General features: G+C 41.9%; 2 protein-coding genes across 8 annotated transcripts in view; one reads left to right on the top strand and one right to left on the bottom strand.

Moving 5' to 3' along the window:
* Positions 1 to 15,879, bottom strand: part of ITFG1 (integrin alpha FG-GAP repeat containing 1) — a 114,643-nt gene extending 98,764 nt beyond the window's left edge. Inside the window, exons 1-6 of the mRNA XM_053400234.1 lie at positions 15,506 to 15,879; positions 12,185 to 12,257; positions 10,989 to 11,128; positions 9,666 to 9,723; positions 9,101 to 9,175; positions 2,760 to 2,854 (exon numbers count right to left, since the gene is read on the bottom strand). Of these exons, the coding sequence (XP_053256209.1) occupies positions 2,760 to 2,854; positions 9,101 to 9,175; positions 9,666 to 9,723; positions 10,989 to 11,128; positions 12,185 to 12,257; positions 15,506 to 15,716 (652 nt within the window). The 5' untranslated portion in view covers positions 15,717 to 15,879. The remainder of the gene's footprint in view (positions 1 to 2,759; positions 2,855 to 9,100; positions 9,176 to 9,665; positions 9,724 to 10,988; positions 11,129 to 12,184; positions 12,258 to 15,505) is intronic.
* Positions 15,880 to 16,019: 140 nt separating this feature from the next.
* The window catches only part of PHKB (phosphorylase kinase regulatory subunit beta), a 142,291-nt gene continuing 132,121 nt past the window's right edge, over positions 16,020 to 26,189 (top strand). For 3 of the 7 annotated variants that reach the window (XM_053400231.1, XM_053400227.1, XM_053400228.1), the window contains exons 1-2: positions 16,025 to 16,204; positions 23,229 to 23,322. In XM_053400231.1, the coding sequence (XP_053256206.1) occupies positions 23,268 to 23,322 (55 nt within the window). In that variant the 5' untranslated portion in view covers positions 16,025 to 16,204; positions 23,229 to 23,267. Of the gene's footprint in view, positions 16,205 to 23,228; positions 23,323 to 26,189 lie in introns of all 7 variants that reach the window. The other 4 variants (XM_053400232.1, XM_053400229.1, XM_053400233.1 and 1 more) reach the window with 3 other exon arrangements.

Here is a 26,189-nt window from a genome sequence, read left to right as displayed (position 1 = left end):
TCACATTAATCTAAACAACCTGTGAATTTGTTCAGCAATGCATGGAAATACATTACTTAGGCCAATGCTATTAATTCCACTGATAAAGAGGTTTTCAAGACCAGGAATAATTCTTGAAATAACGAATCTGTTTTTGTAGCCAAATTAAAATACCCTGGAAAAGCATCTGAAATAGTGTTATCTCATTGATTAGGCCAATGCTATTTTCACTCTGGTTGATGTACTTATTTTCAAGGCTGAGAGAACTCTTATGCAGTTTACCAAACTGGGTCTGGTCCACACAATCAATCGCTGGATTAATAAGGCAGGATACACACGAGCTGCATGCAGGTCAGGGCTGGTGCAATATATTTTGGCACCTGAGGCAAACCACAAAATGGCGCCTTTCTCTGCTAGGGCTGAGAGGCCGCTGTAGAGATGGCATGTGGGGTAAGGGCTGGTGAGGAAGAGGCAGATCCAAGCAGCGTGCCACAGCCATCGCTTGGATTCCTTGGATGCCAGATCTCCTGCCTCTATGGATTCTGCCGCCTGAGGCAGATGTCTCACCTTACCTCATGGGTGGGCTGGCCCTGATGCAAGTATACAGAGGTGGTTGAACAAGCCAGGATTCAGCTCTTAATCACACATTTCTGTTATGAACCACCTCAAAAACTACGCTTATTTGCTTACAAACAAGCCAGGGTACTAATTTTAAATCAAGGCTTAATATTCTGGCTTGTTTGCAGGGCATTAACGGTAGTTTATGGGTTCACATTTAATGGGAAAGCTATTGTTTACAGTTTATTTTGCTGCTCACATGCAAGGGGCGAGAAAGCGCATGGTGGCATATCCTGGCTTTAAGTGAGGATTTGAGTGCATAGATTTGTCCATGGAATTCTATTATGAAAAATGATGACTCTTCAACGGAGTCTCCTAGATAACTGCTACATAATTACATTATTGCTGGTAATAATTTCAACTTTTTAAAGAAAGTTTTAATTGCTGCAATTGTTGTGTTAAGACTTATATAGCACCATCTATGTACATGGTGCTTCAGCATAGGATGAGAGGGCAGATCCATACAATATTTTTTTTAAAAGATGAAAAGGAGTGTGGCAGTTGGAAAATGGATTAGGCCTAAACTAAATTGGCATAAAGATGCTCAGACTAGAGAGGATCCCTCTCCCCTTTCAGGCACAATTTAAAGCTGTTAAGCTGTTTATAATGACATAACTGTCAAAAATAGTTTAGCTGGCGTGACTATTTTGGCTACATCTGTTGCAAAAATAAACAGCGTGTTCTTTACATGCAAGGCACGGATCATTCGCATCCCTTCTAAGTTGTCCTCCTCTTTCACAGAGATGAAGAATCTATGGTGCTCCAGATGTTCCTGAACTTCTAGTTCCCACCAGCCCCACCCAGTTTGGCCAATGGTAAGTGATGATGGGAGCTGTAGTCCAGCAACATCTGGAGTTCACCAAGTTCCCCATTCCTACTGTGTCCCTTACAATCCAAGTTTGGGTTACCATCTCATACCCGCTTACCTTAGGATAAGTCCCATTGAACCCAAGCATAGGTTTGCACTGTTAATCTTTTAAAATCCCTTCTCAAATCCCACATTTTCGATGCAATATTTGGGGCATTGCCTGTAGTCCCTGTTTCACACTGCTCCTACTCAACCTGAGTACACGTAACTGAAATGTAATTTGCATTTATTTATGCAAAAATTTACACCCCGTTCTTCCCTTCCAAACAAAGATCAACTAAAGCATAAAAATAAGTATAAAACAATAATCCATCATAAAAAAAAATATCCCGGACTAAAAGTGGGAAAGAGAAAGAACACAAGAAGCTAAACTATGAAAGAATAAAGTAAGCAACAATAGAATCAAAAAGCTACTGTTCTTCTGTTGTTTCCCGTCTTGTAGAATTTTAGCTGGCAAACTCTTTGATGCTGTACCTGTCCTTCTATACTTTGGAAAGTGCAATGCACTTATAGCTCTAAACAGTGTTTTTTTATTATTAAAAACCGGGGTGTTGCTATTTCTATATTGGTCAAAGTGTTGTGGGTGCCAGATAATACCCTCCACAAAGTTAGGCACTATTTTTAGAAGGTTAAGGGGGCATTCAAAAGTGAAGCAGGGAATACACCTTCTGATTCTCTTGTCATTAAAGCACTGAGCATGGATGTTTCTGAACAGACATCCTGTGCAAACAAAGTGATGGAGAGCTACAGACCTAACTGTGCTCCTCAGCCAGGCACAGAGAGCCGGGGTGCCAACTTGAATAAAATATATTTTTTGGGGGGGGGGCAGGTAAGCCCCGCCCTGCATAACTGATCACACACAACATTTGAATAGCAATGCCCGTCAACTATGGGGGCCCCTGCCCCCTCAAATATTTTATTGTGGGGGCCGAAGCCCCCATGGCCCCTAGGAGTTGGCTCCTACGACAGAGAGATATTGTGAAGACAGGGCCATAACAAAATGCTGTCCTATAATTCAAGCACTGTTTTTCACTGCCCCCCCTTTTTTTGTCTAAAAGGAGCTTTTCTTATAGGACTCCCATAGACACAGAATAACCTGTTAAGTTTTAGATTCTTTTCTCCTCTTCCTGAGAAAAACTCTTGCTTGGAAAAAAACATTGTTGGATCTGAGTCCTGGACACCACTCAGCCTTGGAAATTCACAACGCATATGCAATTGCTTAATGTTCAGTTTAATTGCTTGTAGATGTAATGCCAAACTGAACTTAAAAGATATTTCAAAAGTAGTGACTCACCTGCAGTGAAATCATTATTCAGATCAATGAATGCATGGGAGTGAGGTGTGTACAACTTCTTCTGTGTGTCCAGAGCTATGTGCCATGATAAATTCCTATGAAGGGAAATTGTTAACAGTTAGTTTTAATAACAAGGTTAACACCTGAAGATCATCAATGTTGGCATTCAACCACTTGCACATAACTGACTTGACTTCAGTTATATAATATGTGTGCAAGAGAGAGCAACCTCTAGGTTTATACATACTCAGGTGATCATTTCATGTAATTGAGAAAGCAGGCTTTACTGACAAAGAGCTTATGCTACAATATATGTACCTGGTAGCCTTCAAAATGCAATGAGCCTCATGCTGTTTTGACACAGTTCATTCAAATGGAAGAACAAAGTAAGAGGACAGAAAAACACAATACCATTTCAAAGGACTAACACTGCCTTACGTTTGATCTGAGTAAACATTACTTGCATTCATAATACTTCTATTTTCCAGAAGAAGAAAGACCACTCTTCCATTACAGAGCTGTTACCTTGCCTTCTGCTTTTAACAATGAGCTTGCTTGTTGGGATAATTTGCTGTCGATTTTCTGGAATATGATGTTCCTATTTTGTCATCTTAACCTTTTAATTAGCCCCTATTTCCCCAAAGCTAGCTAAACCAATGGGCCAATTTGTCTTGAATTAAGCCAGCCAACAATTTCAAATGGTAGTGCCCAGAATGCTATGTGTTCCCTCTGTTTAGTATTCCACCGATCATCCCCAGTATTGTAACTTGCTAACCAAAAGATCTTTGCATTACCACCATCTCCTCTCTCTCCATATTTTGATTTACACTGAGTGACAATGGTTAGGATTTTTGTTTTTGTTCAGTTTCATACTTATTTGCCTGTATTCTGCATATTCATAGGAACATTTCCAAGCAACAAATAAATGGAATCTCAAATAAGGTTGTTAGTACCATGCAACACACAGCTGGGAACTCAGCCAGACAACTATACCCAAGATTCTGCCTCTGTGAGAATGACTAAGCAAGCAGACAAATAGTGAAAATGTATTCTACACATTTGAAGAACTCGATTTTTAGATCATGCAGAATAGCTATAACTGCATAAGACAAGGCACTCTGGAACAGGAATGAGAAAGAAAGCTTATGTGAAATCTCTCTGAGTCATTTACCGGGTGGGGAGCTTTTTTTACTTCCAAACAGTTGCCTAAACATACTTAATTGGTATTGCTGTTGCTCCTGCTGAACTTCTGACTAGTTCATCCAATGATTAGGTATTCTTTAAGAAGATTTGGCTTAAGATACTTTATTCCTTCAAAGTCTTCATTCTTACTTAAACCGATGCCCCTTTCTTGTCTCAGAATTTAACCTTCAGCCCTTATAAGCAGAAGCCTACTCATTGCAATAACTCATTTTATACTCATTTTATAAAAAATAAAAACACACACAAAATCCCAGTCAGGCTGTCCTTTGATGATAAGAGCTCAATTGAATTTGACTTCTTTGCTTGAGGTATTTGGAGGTGAAAATAAATTAAAGAAACTGCTAGTTGCAAGTAGGATCTGGCCAACATCACCTGTTTCTTCATTTAGGGTAGGTCTGGGGAACCTGTGGCCCTCCAGGTGTTCTGGAACTACCACACGCATCAGTCCCATCCAACATGACCGAGGGCAAGGAATGATGGGAACTGTAGTCCAACAACATCTGGAGGGCCACACAGTCCTAATCCCCATTATAAAGGGACACATACCACACTGGAAACAACTTTGATGATACACAGCATCAACATGAACACTTCAGGACAGGTGAGTGCCTGTGTGATCTAGCTTCAGGGAGACACATGTTCAAACTTAACCATGAAGCCTGCTTGACCGTGAGCAAGTTACTCTATCTCAGCTTAAGCCATCCTTACATATCAAAGGTACATCCTTCTGAGCTTGTGGAAGGAAGGGCAACATAGAGATGTAGTGTTTTTGTTTTTTAAAAAACAACACAGTTTTGGCTTCTCCATGTCAGTCAAGGCTTATAGGGAATCCTTAAAAAGGCAGGGGTAGCCAAGTGGTGCCCTCCAGATGTTGTTGGTCTTCAACTTCCATGAGTTCCCCTGACTGATGGGAGTTGCAGTCCAAAAGCATCTGGAGAGTACCATTTTGGCTACCCTTCTCTAAGGAGACAAGTCAGCAAACTGCAAACAGCAAACCCACTACATGCCTAGTGGGAAGAGGATGAAATATATTATTTCCCCCCCTTCTTTATTCCATACTTATTAGTTCTATTGTTCATATTTTGCACCTACTGCTGTCCAAGTACGTTTCCCAAAAATGTCCTCTACATTTGACAGACACATGTTTCCATTTCCAAATGGATAAAGACACCATCCTTGATAAGTCCGCATTAATTTCGTCAGAAGTTCCCTATGAACTTATACACTTTCCCCCTTAAAAGACAAAGCATGAAATGCAAAGGAGAGTTGTGCTCTTCACACACTGTGAGGAATTTATTATAAAGTGATCCATAATATTCAACCTTTTATTTCTAACAACCACGCTACTTTCTACTAAAACTATTCCCCCTCACTGGGGATGGGGGCGGGGGGAGGAAAGAGCAAGGAGACTTTTTTGTTCAAAAGCTGATAAAATCTTCCAACACAATCATTGCAAGGTTATGGTTGCTGTCATCCACACCCTTGAGGAATGTGCAGGCTTTGTTCCATAAGTCACAGTTTTTAAACAGAAGTCATCTTGATAAAAATGAAAGAGATTAATGGCCATAAAACTATCTCAGAAGGGCAGAAGAACTTCCCCCTAGACACTTAAAATGATTTCAACATCTAAACACTGTTTCTGTTTTCATAGTACAAAATAATTTGCTCTGTCAAAAACAGATGTTATAAACAGATTTCTGAGATGAAAAAATCAAGTCTTAAAAACAGGAAAAGGACAGCAATCCATCTAGTTATCCTAATATAGATATATTAAATTACTGGGTGATTTACCTAAATGAGGGAATATTTTACCTTTTTATTGAAGAACAGTACTCTTAGCCTGAATGATACAAATAGGTTTCTTAATTAAAACATTTAAGTGCCTGGGGACACAAGTTAGAAAAACTGGTGTACTGTTTCTATGGAAACAGTGGCATAATCTGATTGACTTCTCTAGGTCTAATGCGCTTCTCTTGACACAATAGCTAAAAAGCCCCAGGGAAGTGCAAAACACTTCACAACAAACCATTTCCTTTAGAGCTGATGAGCATCACCATTGATTACATATAAAACTGAAACATCTGTCAAAGGCTTCAGACACCTGGATTTATTCTGCACTCAGTACCCTTCCATATGTCTATCTTCCTACATACATAAAAATGTAAGCCTGTCATCATACACAGTTCGCACAGCCACCAACAGGCTGCCCTGATCCATTAAGCCCAAAGAGCTCGTGGGAGTGGCTGGATGCAGGGATACCAAAGAAGGATGTCAAAAACACCAGAACAATTAGTTCTAGTGCTTCATTAAAAGAAAGGTCTAGTCCATGGGTAGGCAAACTAAGGCCCAGGGGCCGAATCCGGCCCAATTGCCTTCTAAATCTGACCTGCGGACAGTCTGGGAATAAGCGTGTTTTTACATGAGTAGAATATGTCCTTTTATTTAAAATGCAGCTCTGGGTTATTTGTGGGGCCTGCCTGGTGTTTTTACATGAGTAGAACGTGTGCTTTTATTAAAGTTGCATATCTGAGTTATTTGCAGGGCATAGGAATTCGTTCATTTCCCCCCCCCAAATATAGTCTGGCCCCCCACAAGGTCTGAAGGACAGTGGACTGACCCCCTGCTGAAAAAGTTTGCTGAGCCCTGGTCTAGACTTACAGTAAATCAGCCTGCCATGTCTCCCAGCATTTACAGAAGCAGGATGGGCATCACATCAAGGAGATGGTTTGTCCATGCCCAAGTAAATGTTCTTATGTTCTTTATACACAAAGCAGCAAACACCACTTTGTCTAGGACTTCCCATGACTTCACCTGACCAGATAAGGGCATAGGTGGCAACAGATAGTTCCCCTTTCTGTGCTCAGAGTCCAGCACCCCAAGCTCACAGATATGGATAGCTTCAAAACAAGTCAATTAGCCTATATCAAAGCAAGTGATTATAAACATATATGAGCTCATTGTTACAACAACTACTTATTAATTGTGGGATTATATTGACTACTAAGAGGGCATGTGCAGAGCTTCCAGAATAGTTCCCCTTTGGTTCAACGCATAGGCAGCCACAACAACTGCAGCATGACAAATGGCAGGCAGGTGAGCAAGGAAGTGGTATGGGTGGCAAGTGGCTCAGGAGAGCTGTTTAATGGAGGAGGAGGAGCTGTGAAGCACCACCCTGCTTTGTTAAAGGCACCTACAGCAAGGTTTAACACACAGGGAAAGGTGCTTCACATAGAAGTTTAGTAAGTTACTCTGTGATATGCTTCCTCCCTCCTTTAAAATGGTATGGGGAATGGAGCGAGCTGTGTGTGGAGGGGTTTGGTCAGGTGGTAGGGAAGGGCAGTTAGCAAAGGCGCAGCAGCCCCTAGTGCTCATATATACCTCTAAAACGATGGAAACGTTAAACAATTGATCATGTGGATTAATTTATTTAATAACCTGATTTAGAAAAGAGGAGCACATGTAAAAAATGTAAAAAATAGGGCACATGGCCCTATTTGATTTTCAAATAGAGCCACAACTTATTACCCAACTGATTTTTAAAATTACTATTAAAAGGATGATTTCTAGCAACGTAATAGATAGCAAATATACAGTACTCCTAAAAAGAGGCATCCTCCCTTCTCTCACAAACAGGAAAGGATGCCTCTTCTAAGATGATTTCCTCTAACAACAGGAGGAAGGAACCTGCAACTCAACTCCCAACAGCCCCAGCCATAGCAATTACTGCCTTATCTTGGTAAGCACAAGCGTTGTGCATTTATGCCTTCAACAAGTCAGCTCACACCAAGCTTCTACAATAGGCTTCTTTCCATCCTGCCATACTTTTCTCTATTGTTCCTAGTGACCAACCATCACAGACTTGTTCCATTGCAGTATTGTAAAGAAACACAACAGTCAGATGTAGAATCTAATTTGTTTAATAAGATTTGAGTAAACTAACAATTCAATTTTAATTGGATAATGTATAGGTTTAGATATTATTCTGAATAACAGACATTTGTGTTCATAATTTGTGAATATTGGTAATTTTGTGTTTATAATGTTTCGTAAAATTGATTTGATAAATAAAAAGAAACACAGCAGCTAGAGCTGAAACATCAGCATGCAAAAAGTCATGCACCCTTCCACATTTTCAGCACAAAATTTCCCTCCAAGCTCTTATTTGCATCTACCATGGTTTAACACCACCATCCACACCGTTATATTATCATTTATGTTAGAGTCCTTTTACAAGGATCTGAAACCATTGTTTAAAGCTCATTTGCGAATCCTGATTAAGTGTGAAACTAACAATGGCAAGTATCATAGTGCAGAAGTAATTCTTAACTACTGCTCAAACAAACCGTGTAAGAATAGTCTTGTTGGATGAGACCAAACTCCTGTCTAGTCCAGCATTCTCTTCCCTCAGTAGTCAGTCAAATGCCTTTGGGAGTCCACAAGAGAAGGAAAGTAGGGATTTGTATCAGAGAGCACATAATCTGATCTCAATCACTTACAAGGCCTCCTTTTCGGTCATGATACAGGACAAGCGATAAAGATGCCAAAATGTGATAAAGCATACATAAATGTTGGTATGTAATGCTATGCCAAACCATTACTCAGTGTGAATGAGCAAACATGCAGGCTTCCAGAGAGGAGAATACGACCGCCTTGCTCCCCATCACTCAATTTGCTGTCACATTGTGCTGTAAAAAGTTGTGGTTTGGCTTTGCTCTCTCCAGACAAACCATAAGATGTAACCAAGATCTGTCCTATGACTTATGGCACATGGTTTGTCTAGAGAGTGCTAAACCACAAGCCGAGGTTCAGACAGCACGCTAAGCCAAACCATGGATCAGCTCAGTGGCAAATGACTTGGAAAGAGCAAAGTGTCCGCAATCTCCCCTCTGGGAGTCAGGATATTTTCTCATATGCACCAAGTGTTATGTGCAAATCAGGCTGGTGTGTCTACAGAGGCAATTATACACCGAATTCTACCTCCCTGTAAGCTCTAGTACCAAATGCATATCTAAAGCTCAGCTCAGTGCAAGCCCAAAATTCTGTCAAAGCAGGAGGATTTATGACACCAATACTGTAAGACAGAAACTTATGACTCAACAATGCATCTTTTCAAAAAGTAATAAATGAATTCAGCTTACCTGCCAAGTAGTACCTGTGGCTTGTCAGAATCACTTGTAGCTCCAAATACATCAGGAATTAAGTCACCATTGAAACTGCAGGAGCAACAATGATAAGCTGAACTTTCCAGCTGCTCTGTCAATAATAGGACAATTCCTCCTCCTCTAAGTTTAATACTGCTTCCCCAAAAGTATGCAGAAGCTTAGAAAAATATGAAGCTGTCTTATAGCAAATCAGGTCACTGATCCATCAAGCTCTGTATTGTCCACATTCAGACAAAGGCATCTCTTTACCTGGAGATGCAGCCAATTGAATTGGGACATTCTGCATGCAAAGCAGGTGTTCTGCCATTGAGCTACAGCCCTTTCTTAAAATCTGAAGAACAGAGGTTGGCTAAATACCACATTTTAAATGATTAGTACATTTACACTGCAATCCTATATATCCTTTCCTGGGAAAAAGTCCCACTGAACTCAATTGAGTTTATTTCAGAGTGGACACTGCACAGAGAGTCAACTATATTTTCTCTGTTTTATTCTAATTTACAGTTGTAAACTCTTCTCATAATAATGAACATATACTTACTCCATGATTAGTGGCTCATCATGAAATGTTTTATTTAATACAAACTTACGATTTACATCTGAAAAGAAAGAAAAAATACAGTTGTTAACCTCGGTTCTCTCAACTGCTAAGTATTTCAAGCAATCTGATTTAATTCTGTGGGCTGACTATTAATACAGTTCATTTAAATTAACACTTTTTAATGAGCTGATGTGCATGTAGCACTAAACCCGGAATGGGGAACCCCTTGGCCCACAGGACTTAATCCAGCCTTCTGGGTCTCCTCCTGCCCATGGGGAGCTGCTGAGTGGGAAAAGAGTTTGGATGTCATGCAAACTGAGCAACTGCAGTTTCTTTCTCGAGAAGAAGATACGCTGCCAGATCAAATCAGAGAGGAGTATATGAAAGCAGAGACATAGACTTGTGTTCCTTGCAAATATGCAAGAACTGTTCATAGGTTTTATAACTGCATCCACACAATTTTCTGGATGCAGCTACATTTTGCGGCTCTGAATAGTTGTTAAGGCAGTACTTGCTGTTCAGTTGTGCATTGACATTATTTGCATTCTTCTGCTGGGATTAAGGAGTCCCTTTTGCTTTTTGTGCAGTCACAAAAGAAAGTGTTAGAGAGGATTTTTCTCCCCCTCTAAAACTTACCAGATTTTTTTTTTTTTACAATGTCCTTGGAAAGAGAAACAGGAGTGCAGTTGCTAAGAATTAAATATATGCCCTTTGTTTCCATAGACAGTAGTCTGAGTGTGTGCGTGCATGAAGGTATGAGACAGAGACTGTGTGAGGATCTGGCTCCACACATTACTTGAACATATATCCTAACAGTCCAATCGTGTATCAATATCCATTACGTAAACCCTTATGAGGCATTATTATTGCTACATTACAGAGTAAAGGAAGTCATAAAATTGATGTCTATTGACTGTGTGCCTAGAAAGGACAGATTTGAACTAGGCATATTCACTCTACCCCAAAACAATAGTGGTGTATGTGTGAACATAGGAAGCTGCCTTATATCAAACCAGACAATCTGTCTGTCTATCTATCCAGGGTTTCAGACAGTGGATTTTCCCTGTCCTACTTGGAAATGCCTGGGACCTGGACCTGGACCCTTTTAGATGTGCTCTACTATTGACCCATGGCCCTTACCCATGTGTGAAGGTACCGTACCCATAGGGCCCTTGAACACATGGAAGTCAATGGTGGCATGAGCAAGTACGACACTATCTCTCCAACCCCCTCTCCATACATGTGAACAGGGCAATGGCTAGACATCCTTCAGGACTGAACTTGATGATCACTTTCTAGAAATTTTAAAATGGTATTGCCTACCTAAAGTTTGATTATTTCCCCAGAAAATTAAAACTGATAGGTCAGCCTTAGGTTGTTTTTGAGGACGAGTTGTCAGGAGGACATCCATTTGTGAATCACCGTCATAATCACCAGGAACCACACTGGTTATCACCACATTTCTAAAATTAAAAAAGGTAAAGTATTGTTAATTACTTAGTGCGTGATTGCAAACAATCATGCTTTCTTTAACAGTGATTTGCACATAATTCTTGCACATAATTCCTCTTCTAATGCAGCACAATATTTGAGCTTATATCATTCTCTATATTCTGCCCACAAAACTCTTGAGGTGTTTCCAACTGCTGAATCTATTTCATGCTTTTAAAATAGGGCTTAATAAATTGCTTCCACATAGAATATAGACTCAAAGGTGAAACCCTGGACAGAGAAGGAGCGAGCGGAAAAGAAGGACTGTCATCATAAAGCTTTTGAAAGATAAATAGAAAGTTTATTATGGCATACATTAGGCAAATGGCAGGGCTAACATCCATTCCAAAGTCTACCAATGGAGCCAGTGTCTCTACCTTGGCTCACATTTGAACAGGGTCTTTCCAGTTCCCTGCACCAATGATCCCCTGAGTAACACTTGGTGGTGCACAGGATTCTTTTCTACGTGTCACACACAAGGAGATAAGAGGCATTCCTAGAATAAGTTCCCCAAGGGCCCTCCCCCACAAAAAATGCTTCAGCTGGGTTTAAAATGAGGAAAAATTAAACATGCCCTTGTCTGTAGCATAAGAAAGAAGTGGAATATTTTCTCAGTAATTTTTCACAAACTAATGGCAATGCCAGTATTCAAAACTGCAATCCTAAACAAACTTATTGGACAGTAATTTCCATAACAAACATGTTCAGGATTGCTCTGCCCAATTCTGAATGTAAAGCGTCATTTCTAGTCTACAAGCCACTAATTATGAAGGTTATCACATATCAGGTTACCACAAGTTTCCTATGTGCAAATCACAAAACCACAAGCCACAACCTTCAGACTTAAGTCCCATGGTAAATAAATTCAGCATTTGGACAGTTCATTTAAGTTCAGCAATCAGACAGTTATAACAAATAGCACACAACAGCCTTCTGGAAAGGCTTATGCCTGTTCTGATGGGATGAGAACAGAATTCAATCTGCTATATATCAGATGTATTTAACATACCTTATAAAGAGATACTTACGTTAATAATAATTTGACTTTGGGCTTAAAATAGGGTTCTTTTTGGTCTGCCAGGAAAATATTTAATTCACCATCTGAAAACCAAAGAAAAACATGACTGTAGTCTAAAATTAAAACATCATATCAGGAACTGTCATGTAATACATGGTTTTTGAACGACCCTCTGGGAAACCTGTTCCACAATAACTCATCTGTTGCGTGTCTAGACCCTGCAACCACCACCTCGTAAAGAATAAGACACCAGGACACAGACATTACGTTAATGTTATTGGGCAAATTTTGGCCACAACTTTATTGATTACAGACTGTGAGCAGTATTGGCTTAGGCATTGAATGGACCCGACTATATCTAACTCCTGCCCGTTGTGCAGGAAGTCTGGTAAGGGTAAACCACCAGAAAGGGGAGCCCCGTTGATGCAGACCAATTTGAGCTCCCCCAGATGTTCCCGGTGGGGTCATGTCATGGCCCTAGCCCTGCCCCAGGCTTCGGACAAGATTCATCCCCCCAGATTCCTTTAACGGAATACCCTTAAGCTTGGAGGAGCAGATGATGGCCACACCTCCCCTTCCCCATCATAAGGTCAAACAATGCCTAACCACAAAACCTTACAAAGTTGTGACGATTGCTACAAGGTAGGTGAAAACCAAATGGTCCCATGCCAATTTTGCAAAGTGGAAAAAATCCTACCAGGCCCCTCAATGGTGACCAACCGAGGTCCATAGCAAGGCGAACGAAAAAGAAACCTGAAAATAGGAAGGGAGGGCAGGAGTTTGAAGAAGCAAGCCAAGAGGAAGCCCTCCGGCTCGCGCCTCAGCTTAAATGGTCCCAGCCATGCCCCCCAGCCACCGGATTGGCTGGCTGGACAATGACGTGGCCAGGATCCCCTGGGCAACACGGGACTTCATCCCCAGCCCCCAGAGGAGAGTGGGTTGCCATGTGGTCCACCGCAACTCCTCCCCGCAATGAAGTGGAGTAGACTTAAGGAGCCCTAGAGTAAGTGTCGTATGCTTTACATAACTTTCTAGGGTAAGTGTACACACACGTGCACACACACACACACACACACAGTTCACAAGACACACTGCCAGCTCTGCTAGACTTTCACTCTTTCTCTATACAAAGTGGGAGAGTGCCCCTAGAACAGACCTAGCACTCCCATGAATGCTGCAGGAAAATATAAGTAATGATGAACAAACTTTTCCAGGGAACCTTCTTCAGCATTACTAAACTTCTCACTGAGTAAGCCCTAGGTTCCCTGGAACAAAGTTTGAAAACCACTGTTGCACTATAGTGAGATACACACACACACACACACACACACACACACCATGTCTAAATGTACTGCCAAATCATACTTTGTCTTTACATGAACACGTCTAATTGGTCTACGTGCTCAGGTCAACATGCTCCCTACTCCCACTCATTTCATAAATGGTTTCCCTCCCTCCTTTCATGGTTCCCCTAAAAATTAGACTTTTGTTTTGCCTCAAAAAGAAAACTATGAATTGAAAAATATCATGGGTTTCAATTCTTGTTTGCAGGGCAAGCACAAACCATAGTGTTCTGGTTAACGCAAAACTGTAAGCTATGGTTTGCCTAAAAAGAGGTAACTGCTGCATGTGAAGGAAAGTGAGTTTGGCTTCACAACTGAACCACTTCAAAGTCACATCTTTCTTTATCTGGGCATTATGAATCTTATCTTGCATTATGCAGTTTCCCATTTCAATATGTTTCTTATCAGTTACAAGGGTAACAGAGACATATCTTGACAAATCTTGTTCTTTATCACTACAAAGACAATTGCCTGCTATGAATTTATATGAATTTACACAGAACAAGAAAACCTATGAAACTTACAGAATTCTGGGCAGAAAAGTTGCTCTAACCATGCTGCTGGGCTTCAGTATACAACAAAAGCCCATCCCAACTACTTCTATGAATTGTCATTTAGTCTGGAATCAACTACCAAGTCTGAGGCATGCTGCAGACATGTGAGTTGTATTGAGTCATTAGGGCGTGGCATGCATGAGGACCAATAAACAACAACAGGTTTCTTTCACCAGCTCAGAGCTTTCCACCCTAAAGCTAACACTCCTTTTGTAAACACCGAATTCACTTCATTTCCACAATTGGCAGACATGGGGCTGCTCAAGCCATGCTCTACTTGGCTCTAGTCAGAGTAAACCTATTGAAATGAATGCACCTAACTCTACCTATATGTTCTATTTTATACGGTCGTCAAATGTCTGTAAAACAATCAAGTGGTATATAAATTGTTTAAAAAGAAACAAAACTTAGCTATGCCCATTCATTTCAGTTGGTCTGTGATCAGAACTAACAATGTAAACAACCCTTCACCATTCTTTTGGCAGATCCATTGCAACTGATTAATCTACTTGCCACTTGCCTGGGTCCAACACCACCCCACCCCCAGGGCCTTTGCCTCCCCAGGTGAGAGGTGGGCCACTAATGGAGAAAGGAGACATAGCTGAAAGCTGGGCAATATCTCTACCGTACAGTGTACTGTATAAAAGTTCATCGTGATTAGTTTCTGTGAAACATCCTTTGGGAATAGTAATTAACCCCCACCCCAAAAAGTTTTGTGTACTACCATTTTGTTCCCATTCATGTTGGGTATAATTCTCTCTCCTGCTTCAGTCCAAGCTGCTCAATCAGGTTAACTTATATGCATTTCTCTTCTGTATTTACTGACTTCACGATTACTTCCAATTGTTCATAATATAACAAGTAAATGACGTGTCACTGCTTTTTTGAATGTTTTAAAAGCAGTTGCTGCTGATAATACCGTGGTCTTACCCTCTTTTGTCAATCACTCTGTGATTTTGTTTTGTTTTGGCAATCAAGTACTGTAGTGTATAAATTTTATGAAAAAACAAACAAAAAAAAATTCCTTCCAGTAGCACCTTAAAGACCAACTAAGTTAGTTCTTGGTATGAGCTTTCGTGTGCATGCACACTTCTTCAGATACAGTGAAACAGAAGTTGCCAGATCCTTCTATATAGTGAGAAGGTGGGGAGGGGTATTACTCAGAAGGGTGGTGGGAATGGGTGATTGGCAGATAGCTGTATTTTTTTTGTTTTGACTATGGCAGACCAACACTACCTTTCTGTAACTGAAATTTTATGAAGTGACAGATAAAGAAGATATTTATGTGGTGTGTTGCATGAGGGATGCTGTAAACACAGCTGTGGAGAAGTGGCATACAAATAAACGGATGATGAAGAAGATGAGGATAATGTTGATGTCAAGCCCACCCCGACCCAGCCAAGGTCCGCCCTCCCGCCTCGCCTCCCTCCTCACCTCCCCTCAGCACGAAAAGGTCCGTCTGCTTGTCGGAGTTGAAGTCCCCGAAGGCGGCCAGCGTCCCGTAGGCCTGGTTCCCGAAGAGCTGGGACGTGACATTCTGCAGGGCCCAGCCGGGCCTCGCTCCCACCAGGAGGGACGAGAGGAAGAGGAGGAAGGGGGGCAACGGGAGGCCCCTCCGCGGGCGGCGGCAGCAGGGAGCCCTCATCGCGCACGGGCAGCAGCAGCAGCAGCGCCAACAAACTGGGTCCTCCTCCTCCTTGCCACCGCGACCACCAACATCACTTACAGCCCCATCCGCTGAGGCGAGGAATGTCAGGAAGGGGGGGGGAGAGAAGAACCACCGCGAAGCGAGAGGGCGGAGGGGGCGCGCCTGTCACAATCCCGACCGGCTTCCGGGTTCGCTTTACGACAACGTCGCGCCTGCTCCCTTCTTCACGGCCCGCGCGCCCTTCAGCCCGCATGCGCCGCAGGGACGCGTTTACGGCCAGGCCGGGCAACCGCTCAACCGCCTGCCTCGGGAGTTGGAGCGGGGGAAGGGAGAGTCCGGGTCTGCGAGGCGAGCGCCAGAGCCGAGCTCCGAGGCTTCCTCTGACGGCTCGGCCGCCGCCGCCGCTCCTCCCCTCGCCATGGCTTCCGCTCTGGCCGACGTGAGCTGGAAAGTGCTGGAGCTGAGGGCCCGCTCCAAGCGTTCAGGTCTGACCTCTGCCCCCCTCGCCTGCCCTTTCGCCTCCTCAGGGGGAAGGGGAACCGCGCTTGTTTTGCCTGAGGCTGTGAGGGCGGCGGGTGTCGCTTGACTGGACTGCCGCCCACCCGCCTCACCCACCCCGCTGCCCTGGCTCCCTTCCCTGCCCCCGCTGCTTCTTCCTTCTCCTCGGCCCTTGCCTTTCTCTTTTCCTTCTCCCTCGCCTCAACTAACCCAGCGCTCTGTTTCCAACGGCGGACATCCCAGCCAGATGTCTGCGGGACAGGAACCTCACCAAGCAGGGAGGCAGAGGCAGAGCACCTGCCCTCAGGGCCTGGCATTTGCAGCTATACTACCCCTTTATATGGAGGTTCCGTGCCTAAGAAGATGCCCAGCGCTGAGACAAACCCTCTTGGCTCAGTGTTGCTACTCTAGTGGTGGGGAACTTGCGCCCCACGACATGTTGCTGGGTTGCAACATCCATAGTTTTCGGCTTGGCACGGGGGGGGGGGGAGGGGGGAGCTGATAGGTGTTTGTAACCCAGCAACATCTGAGGGCCACAGGTTCCTCGCTCCTGGACTGCTCTGACCCGCAGCAGATTTTCAGGGTTTTAGGCAGGAGTCTTTTCTAGTCTTCTCTGGAGTTGATAGGGATTGAATCAGGAACGCCTGCCTGAAAAATAGGTGCTCCACCACTGAAAGAAGGATGAAGGCCTTTCTCCTAAAGTAAAAGGGACCTGCTGAATCTGGTGAAGGTCACTGTCCAGTTTAATGCACTGTTTAATCTGCTGCATGCTTACTCAAAAGTAAGTCATGTTAAGATCTCACGAAACTCAGTGGTACATACTTATCTGAGCCAATATGCTCAGCATGGTTGCCATCTTACGCACTTTGTTGTCTGGAAGCATGCTGTAAGTGTAAGGGACACGGTCTTGTCCTAAGAAGCCCACAAGCAGGCCATGAAGGAAACAGCCCTCCCTTTCTCTTCCCACCTGAATGATATCTAGTAGTCCCCTGTCTGAGTTAGCTGTTATGGTCAATGACTGTTGATTAAACTCATTCTCCATAGCTTTGTCTAATCTCACTTTAAGTGTTCTAAGACAGGGGCTATCACATCTTGTGGCAGTTAATATCTGCCTGTTCTGAACTGTAGTATTATAAGAGGAGAAAAACTTTACTTTGCTCACTTCCTCCACAATGTGCATGTTTTTACAAACCTCTGACGGCTTGTAACAACAACAACAACACAGATGTTTTAGCCTCTTCCTCATAGGAGAGGTGCCCTTAGTTTTCACAGCATGGAGATAAAACATAATCTCCCAGTAATGTTGCACATTTAAGCAATGGCTTAAAGGACGCGGGTGGCGCTATGGTCTAAACCACAGAGCCTAGGGCTTGCCGATTGGGAGGTCGGTGGTTCGAATCCCCACAATGGGCTGAGCTCCCATTGCTCGGTCCCTGCTCCTGCCAACCTAGCAGTTTGAAAGGATGTCAAAGTGCAATACCTTCCAGCGGGAAGGTAAACGGCATTTCCGTGTGCTGCTCTGGTTTCCCAGAAGCGGCTTAGTCATGCTGGCCACATGACCTGGAAGCTGTACGCTGGCTCCCTTGGCCAATAAAGTGAGATGAGCGCCCAGAGTTGTCTGCGACTGGACCTAACGGTCAGGGGTCCCTTTACCTTTAAAGACAATAGGTGACAACCTCCCCCTCCCTTGTTTTTTAAGGGCAGGGTCTTGTACAAGAGCTTCAAGCTAAGTAGAAGTGCATCAGATGTGGCTTTCCCTCATCATCGCATGCAGTGACATGGGGACGAGCTAATGGGGAAAAGCATCACAGTTTTATCTCTTCTGTCACATAGATGCTGAAGACACAGAAACTCTGGCACAGCAGAATTTAGAAGTCCTAGACTCTTCACCTTTTTCTCTTCTTCCCCTGCATAACTGAAGGCAGAGGTTGAAGCATCTCTCTCCACCCACCCCACTTTTCTTTACCTTCAGAGTTGTCCTTTCTTTGTCACCCTCATAATATGGTTTTCCCTGTGTTACCCCCCCCCAATGATTTTCAAGCACCCTCAAATCCTCCTCCTTCCTCTTCCTTTCACTACATGCTCCGTTTCCCACTGTTCTCACTTTCCCTGGTCCATCAACAACCTTTCCCTGCCTCAGCTTGTAGCTATTTTTGTCTTGCTTGTTCCATCTGGCAGCTTTGCAAGTCACTTGAAAAGGCGGCAGCAGCTCTGGCTGACACTGAAGATGCAAACTCTGCTGTTGCCTGTTTATATTTCTCCCTGTGGCTCTGTTATAAATATCACTAATAAAAGTCTTAAGAGAAAGTTTAGCAGAGGCATGTGTTGGGTCTCAGTAACTTGCATAATTTCTTGCATGTGTTCAGCTGCATCTTGCCTTATTTCTGTGCAAGTTTCTCAACTTTATGGGAACACATCAAAGTCTTGTATCAAATTTGTAGTTCCTTCCCTTGAGAAGAGAAAACTTAGTTTTCGACCACCAACCACTCATGCCCATTGCTTTGTAGTACTGATGATCCCTACAAATAAATTTGGCCAGTAAATGACTATCATTTGGGCTTGATATTTGAAATTCACTTTATCCAGTGATGAGTGACTTTGCTACTTATTTCATTTAATTAGATAGTTAAATTTCAAATCACTTCCAGGGCCATGCACTTCCAGAACAAAGTCCTGTTGAGCACATTGTAAATAAGTAGCCTACTACACACATCATTGTGTTAGACAAGCTAATAAACATTAATGTGTTCTTAAATTACTATTACCTTGAACAATTACTATGGTTCCCTTGATTTGCTTGTTCCATTACAACACACTTCAGAACATGACTTTTAAATTACCTGACAAATAATATAGAATAGGCTATAGTGACTCTACAAATGATAGTTTAAAATTCAGTGCTAAAGCAAAAGTAAATAAGGTAGATACCCTTTCTTTCCCCTCACATTTTGTTTTTGACCTATGAAGTTTTGTTTGAATCCTAAGGCTGGCTGGCCCAAACTGCAGTTAGAAAATATCACAGAGAGCACACGTTTTCTACAATACATACGCTAACCTAACTTTCATATGGCAGTATACATGCTTATGGATATATGTTTTCATTGCCAAACCTGACCAGGTGTAAATTGATCTATAACCAATGACTTGCACCCCAGACTTAACCTTACATGACACTGTATGTGAAATTTCCACTGAAAGTACTATATGCCCACCAGCTAATCAGTACAAAATATCCACATTCAGAGTTGGGAAGCTTTTGGCTGCTAAGAAATTATGCTCTGGCATGAATTTAAAACATTTTCCAGGCCTTTTCAAAAGTGTTTCAACATTCCATCTTTGGAGCTGAATGTGTTTCCCAGTCTGCCTTAAAGGAGTGTTGCCAAATCAAGTATAAACTTAAGCTCTAAAAACTGCAAACATGTTTTGATATGGATTTATTTGATTATAAATAGAAGTTTGTGATTATTTAATTGTATTGTGTGCAGGGAAGAAAACTGCTGGGAATTTTAAAACAGATCATTTAAATTATGCTAATGGGTGTCCTGAAAACATCGCTGAGGTCAAAAAGTATTTATATAGGCACAATAATTTATGCACAAGAATACCTGGCAATACATTGATATTGTGTTAAAAAGTTGCAAACCTTTTGACCGTTACTGACTCAGTATATTACAAGTGAAAACTTTTCTTTGGATTGGGGCCCACATTTTTCTATAGTACTTTAAAAAAATGCCATCAAGTATGGCAAAAAGTTATTTTAACCAGCATTATACACAGTACATTTTTAAAAATACATTTTTTTACCAAATAGTTTATCAACCACAAAAATAGCTGACCATATTAAAATATATGGTAATAAATAGGAAAAGTGTATTCATAGAATCAAAGAATTGTAGAATTGGAAGAAAGATCATCTAGTTCAACCCCCTGCATGCAGGAATCTCAACTAGATCATATATGACAGACAGATCATACATCCAATCTCTGCTTAAACACCTCCAAGGAAGGAGAGTCCATCACCTCTCGTGGGAGTTTGCTCCACTATCGAACTGCTCTTACTGTTAGAAAGTTCTTCTAGATCAGTGTTTCTCAACCTATGGGTCCCCAGATGTTGGACTACAACTCCCATCATTCCTAGCCAGCATGACCAGTGGTCAGGGATGATGGGAGTTGTAGTCCAACAACATCTGGGGACCCACAGGTTGAGACAGATCATACACCTAACCTCTGCTTAAACACCTCCAAGGAAGGAGAGTCCACCACCTCTCGTGGGAGTCTGCTCCACTATCGAACAGCTCTTACTGTCAGAAAGTTCTTCTGTTTAGTCATAGAATCATAGAATTTTAGAGTTGGAAGGGACCCTGGGGATCATCTAGTTCAACCCCTGCAATGCAAGAATAGGCAACTGTCCTATATGGGAATCAAAGCTGCAACCTTGGCATTATCAGCATCACACTCTAACCAACTGAGCTATGCAAGTCAGAATCTCCTTTCTTGTAACTTGAAGCCATTGGTTCGGGTCCTAGCCTCCAGAGCAGCAGAAAACAAGCTTGTTCCATCCTCCATGTGACAGCCCTTTAGATATTTGAAGATGGCTGTCATACTTCCTTTCAACATCAGAAGTGTTTTTTATCTTCAAGATACTGTTACTGATACTGTTACTGGAAACAGTGCTGCAAGCAGTGGGTTTTTTGAGGCCTTACAGTTAGACTGATCAAATAATTTTTGAGGCCTTATAGACTGACAAAATAATTTTATTTATCCATATTTATGCAGAACAAAAAATTTTTTTTCTTCCAGTAGCACCTTAAAGACCAACTAAGTTCTTGGTATGAGCTTTCGTGTGCATGCACACTTCTTCAGATACACAGATACATATTTATGCAGCTGTGTATCATTTGGCCCCCTGGCCCTTCAGTCCTGGCAAAACTGGATGAACAAACAAACAAACAAACAAACAAACAAACAAACAGTATAGTTGAGAGTATAGTTGGTAGTTGGTGAGGTTCTCAGAGACATTGAGCCTATGGCCAATGGGGGAACTGGATCATAGCTTCTTTACTGCCAGATATGCATATTTCTTGTATTTGAGCCCGAATAGTATGTAATTGATCTCTGCAGTTTTGGGCGCTGCTGAATGTGGTTATTTCTAGGATTAAATACGTATTATTGCAGCACAGCACCCTCAGTGTATGATGTAGGCCACAAGAAACATATTAATGCCAAGTTCCATGCCATGTCAATGAGATTGTCATGTACATGACATGCCTTGCTAAAATTCAGCTTGGGTCATATTTTGGCACATAACCACAAGCCTAGTTATTAGAGCTGCTTCTGCTAGCCACTGTGTGCTAAGGTGATCATGGGAGTAGACCCAAGTTTAACTAAATGATGCCCCTCTTCAATGTAGATAATTACCATATTTTTCGCTCTATAACACGCACCCGACCATAACACGCACGTAGTTTTTAGAGGAGGAAAATCCGTAGGCATGCCACCCGTAGGCATTCCCTCCATAACACGCACAGACATTTCCCCTTACTTTCTAGGAGGAAAAAAGTGAGTGTTATGGTGCAAAAAATACGGTAAATTTAATTAAACAATTTAAAAAAATAGAAACCGGCCCTGTTCAGGTGTTCTACAGAAGTGTTAGGCCAACATGTGATAGAAGAGAGTGAGGACAAGTGTGCTAGATCTGCTCTGTATCCCTCCACAAATTGGAATGCTAATTTCTGAAGCAGGGAGCTTTCTCTATTCATGTAGGTTCCTGCACAATGAAGAACACTGATTTTCAGGGTTCTAAATTTCTCAGAAATCAGACACTGGTAGAGTACACTCCCTGTTTAAGAAGTTATCCCTACAACATTTGGAGAGCAAAGGGAGTTGGGGCTAACTTGCTTGTCCTTGCTTCTCCTTGCGTGTTGATTTAACCAAGACACTCTTCTGCAATGTAAGAATATGTAAACTGAGTTGTGTAGAACCCTTTATCAGACATAATAGAAAGGAGGTTGCTACCGTAGATACTAGAAATCCAAAACAAATGCATTATGTAATAGAGACAGTGCTATCTACAAATACTGGAGTTAATCTGTGTCCTTCATATGCTAGTATCTGGCCTGATGAAGAATTGTGCTTAATTAAAACCTTTGTTTACACAGAAGGATGCAATAAAAGTTGCAGCGTATACAGTCTTGATACTGTAGAATCAATTGCTTCCCAAATTGTCATCCACATTTTCCAAATTCATACAGAACAGACACATTTCTTTATATTTTTCTGTATCCAAGAAACAGAGGAATTGCCAGTGTTTATATTTATGATTTTTCTTGTATTCCTTTTAGCACTAATTTCCCCAAAAGTGAGTTGAGAACAGTCACCAGGTTGCTGAAACCTTGTTGAATTTTAAGTAGGATATTATAAATGAATGTGTTATGTCTAAAATAGGGTTGACATAACCCTATGGCGAAATCATCAGATGAAATCTGAGCCAGTACAGAAACGTACTGAACAAATTTGAAATCTGTTGTTGGGTACGTTAATGAAAAGCTTCAAAACTCTATAAAAGCAATATTGTATTGAAAAATGTGTGTAATTGCATACTATTTTGGTTTAGAACAATTATATGTTTCATTAAGCAAAGAATAAATGCATTTCGTTCGGACCTGGAATTTATTTCAACTTAGTGGAGGATTTCCCCCTCTCTTTGTTGTAAATATCCAATATTATCTGGCATAATAAGATATGTTAATGTCAAATAACATTCTTGTTATAGAACAGTAGGCTGACATTATGTAAAAGTAGGTAATGGTACTTCAACCAAAGAGATTTATTGAAAATTATGATATAGGAAAATCAAGTTTTGCAGTAGAGGGAAAACATAAAATATAATGAATCTAATTATCCTCTTTATTGTACGCTGCATCATGTTAATAACTCTGCTAACACTGCTTTTGCTTAATTCAAAGCTGATTGCCTCTAACCCTCACTAAATATTTTCAAAAATTGCTGTAGCTTAGCCTGAGACGGTTGTGATTAGCTGCAGAGCTTGAAATGGCCACTTTGGATGCTGACAGAACCACCTCTGCCCGTGTATTCTCATGGTCTGGTAAGTGTGCTGACCTCTTACAGGTCACTTGTTTTTGTTTTTAAGGCTTGCGTGTGTTACTGCTTGTTAATGCACTTTTGAATTATTAGCATAAGAAGAGCTATAATGTGTGCTAATGCGGGCTGTGGGTGAGCTTCCTTGTACTGGCCCCTTGCCTTTTGGAATGATCTTTCCTCTGAGGTGCAACTTGGGTGCGGACATGCCTCATCTTCCTGGCTTTTGGGAAAGGGTGAGGTATCCTACACACCTGAATTTCTGTTTTTGCTGCTGGTCATATTGGTACAATAATTTAATTTTATACTATGTCTTACATAGTTTTAATTTTAATGTTTTTGGTTTGGGCTGCATATATTTCCACCCTTGGTCCTTTTGGTGAAGTATGAATTATAATTTTTTTATTCAGTCTGTCAATAATAAACATTGTGTCTGGCAATTTTGAAGCAATTTTGAGCTGTCTTTTGTACTGCCAGGCAGGGTTGGCCTATCCATGAGGTGGGATGAAGCAGCTGCCACAGGTGGTAGAAGCCCCCACATTGGCACCACTGTGGGTGCCCAACCTGCCCCCTGTTTATGCTGCTGGCAGAGAAGCAGTAGCAGCAGAGGCAGTGTGGCATGGTGTTGGTGTTGGTGCTGGTAGCGACAGCAGAGTGGGGGGCACCTCTCATTTCACCTCATGCTGCAAAAAGGGACTTGCTGCGCCTGTCACAGCAATTAATGGTCAAAGCAGTTTTAGTATCACCACCCGCCCCTACCTCACTCCAGAGCCAAGAACCACATGCCCATGATTCCCCTTTCTTCCCATTACTGGGTGCTCCAGGCTTTCAGTTCCTTGTTGGGAGCTATTGCTACTGACTGTTTATGGCTGCTCTGGTAGATGTTGCACAATTGCTTGTCAATGTGAGATTTGCCAGGGTTTGGCAGTTTGGTTGGGAAATGAGGCAGCCATGTAGGAATTTGTGGATCTTGCCCTGTGTGTCTGATCAGATTTGTAAACTTCTTGCAAAAAGAAACTGTCAATGAATATATAGAAGTATCAAGCTACATTTAAAATAAGGATTTCAGAAATAAGGGTGCTTTACTCCTTTCAGCACGCTGAATAATTTCCCCCTTTCTAAGAGAGAGAAATATGATTATTGCTATTGCATTCTTAGCCATAATAATCTGAAGCAGCAAGAGCACAAAGTGTTCTGTTCACTTCAGTGGCTACCATCAAGAGAGATGCATCTGGGGGGTGTAGGGCTATCAACTACAGAGGTTTGTGCACAGTATGCAAGTTCTTACAGCATTGCTGGAGGTTTTCGAAAAGCTTTAGGTAAAAAAGTCCAAATACATTAATGTTCATTTTTATAGCACACACACATTGCACTAGCAGGACAAGTTCTCAATCACCTGTGAAGCAAAACCACATGATCAGTAATATAACAATGCTTCTTCTTTTGTGCTCATATGCATTGCCACAAGCGGTAATGATGCTTAAGATCATGAGAAGAGCCCTGTGGATAAGACCAGAGATCCTTTCAGTCCAGTATCCTGTTTCCCACAATGGCCAACTTGATGCCTATGGGAAGCCCTCAAGCAGGTCATGAGAAAAATAGCCTCCCCCTTGCCTTTGCTCTTCAGCTGCTGGTATTCAGTGACATACCACCTATGAATTTTGAGGTTCCATCATGGCAAATAGCTTGTGACAGGGAATTTCATAATAAAGTTCTGTGTTATGTGAAGAAGTACTTTCTTTTGTGGCCTGTGTCTCCTGCTAAGTTGTTCCATTGGATGACCCAGAGATGTGGTGTTACGAGAAGGAAGAAAACTTCTGTCTGGCCATTTTCTGCATAAGAACATAGGAAACGGTCATATACTAAGTCATACCATTGGTCCATCTAGCTCAGAACTGTCAGCACTGACTGTCAGTGGCTCTCCAGTATCACAGACAAGATTCTTTTCTAGCCCCACCTTGGGGATGCTGGGGATTGAACCTGGCATCTTCTGCATGCAAAACAGTTGCTCTGCTACTGAGCTATGGTCCTTTCCCCATGCATAATTTTATAAATCTCACTAATGTGTCCTAGTTGCCTTTATTTCTAAACTAAAAAGTCCTGGTAGTTGTAGCCTTTCGTCATAAGCTTTATTAAGTTTGTTCTATGAGGCTAGTACAAAATTGCAAAATTAGCAGTGTAATTTTAGACTGTCATTGGAATTACTGTGAGCCTTGTGATGAAATGATTCATTAGCTGAAATGGTTGGGTCACAGTTCTAGACTGTAAATTGAATTTTGCATAACATACAAGACAGTAGGGCTCATTTGCAGTTGTAGCCTATACCCACACAACAGTTGACCACTCAGCTTTAGCTAATAAGTAAACCAGCCATTTAGGCAATATACAGTAATATCCTTAGGTATTCATGTGTGGATGAATTTGCCCAGACATGTAACTATGGGAGGATAACATGCCTTGTCAGGGAATAATGAAGGATTTTACATTATGTTGCCAGAATAGCATGAAAAGTGGAGAGTTATAAACTGCAATTTTAGTTGTTTGGTGAATTCCAGTTTGTTAACATAGCATGTTACCTTTAACAATAACAGGAAACATTTAAAACTGTGAATACATTTTTAGAGCAATCCAAACCACAAACCACCATACTGGAGGGATTTGGATGGGGCAGAGGTGTCTCTCTGTCTGACTATTGCTAACCATGCTGGCTTCTGCTGTTATGGAAGATCTTCCATTGACAGAAAACCCCATCAGTGAGGAATGCCCCAATGTGCCTGGCTAACGTGTGGGTGGGCAGAAGCTGGCAGAAACCCTGGAAGATCCTGTGGCGACCCTGCTGCCAGCATGTGATGATAATGGACCCAATCTGAACCT

This window comes from Podarcis raffonei, chromosome 8 (genome assembly GCF_027172205.1).
Source record: "Podarcis raffonei isolate rPodRaf1 chromosome 8, rPodRaf1.pri, whole genome shotgun sequence".
NCBI classification, from domain to species: domain Eukaryota; kingdom Metazoa; phylum Chordata; class Lepidosauria; order Squamata; family Lacertidae; genus Podarcis; species Podarcis raffonei.
The sequence above is the reverse complement of the archived record's forward strand: the minus strand, read 5'-3'. Positions and strand labels throughout refer to the sequence as shown.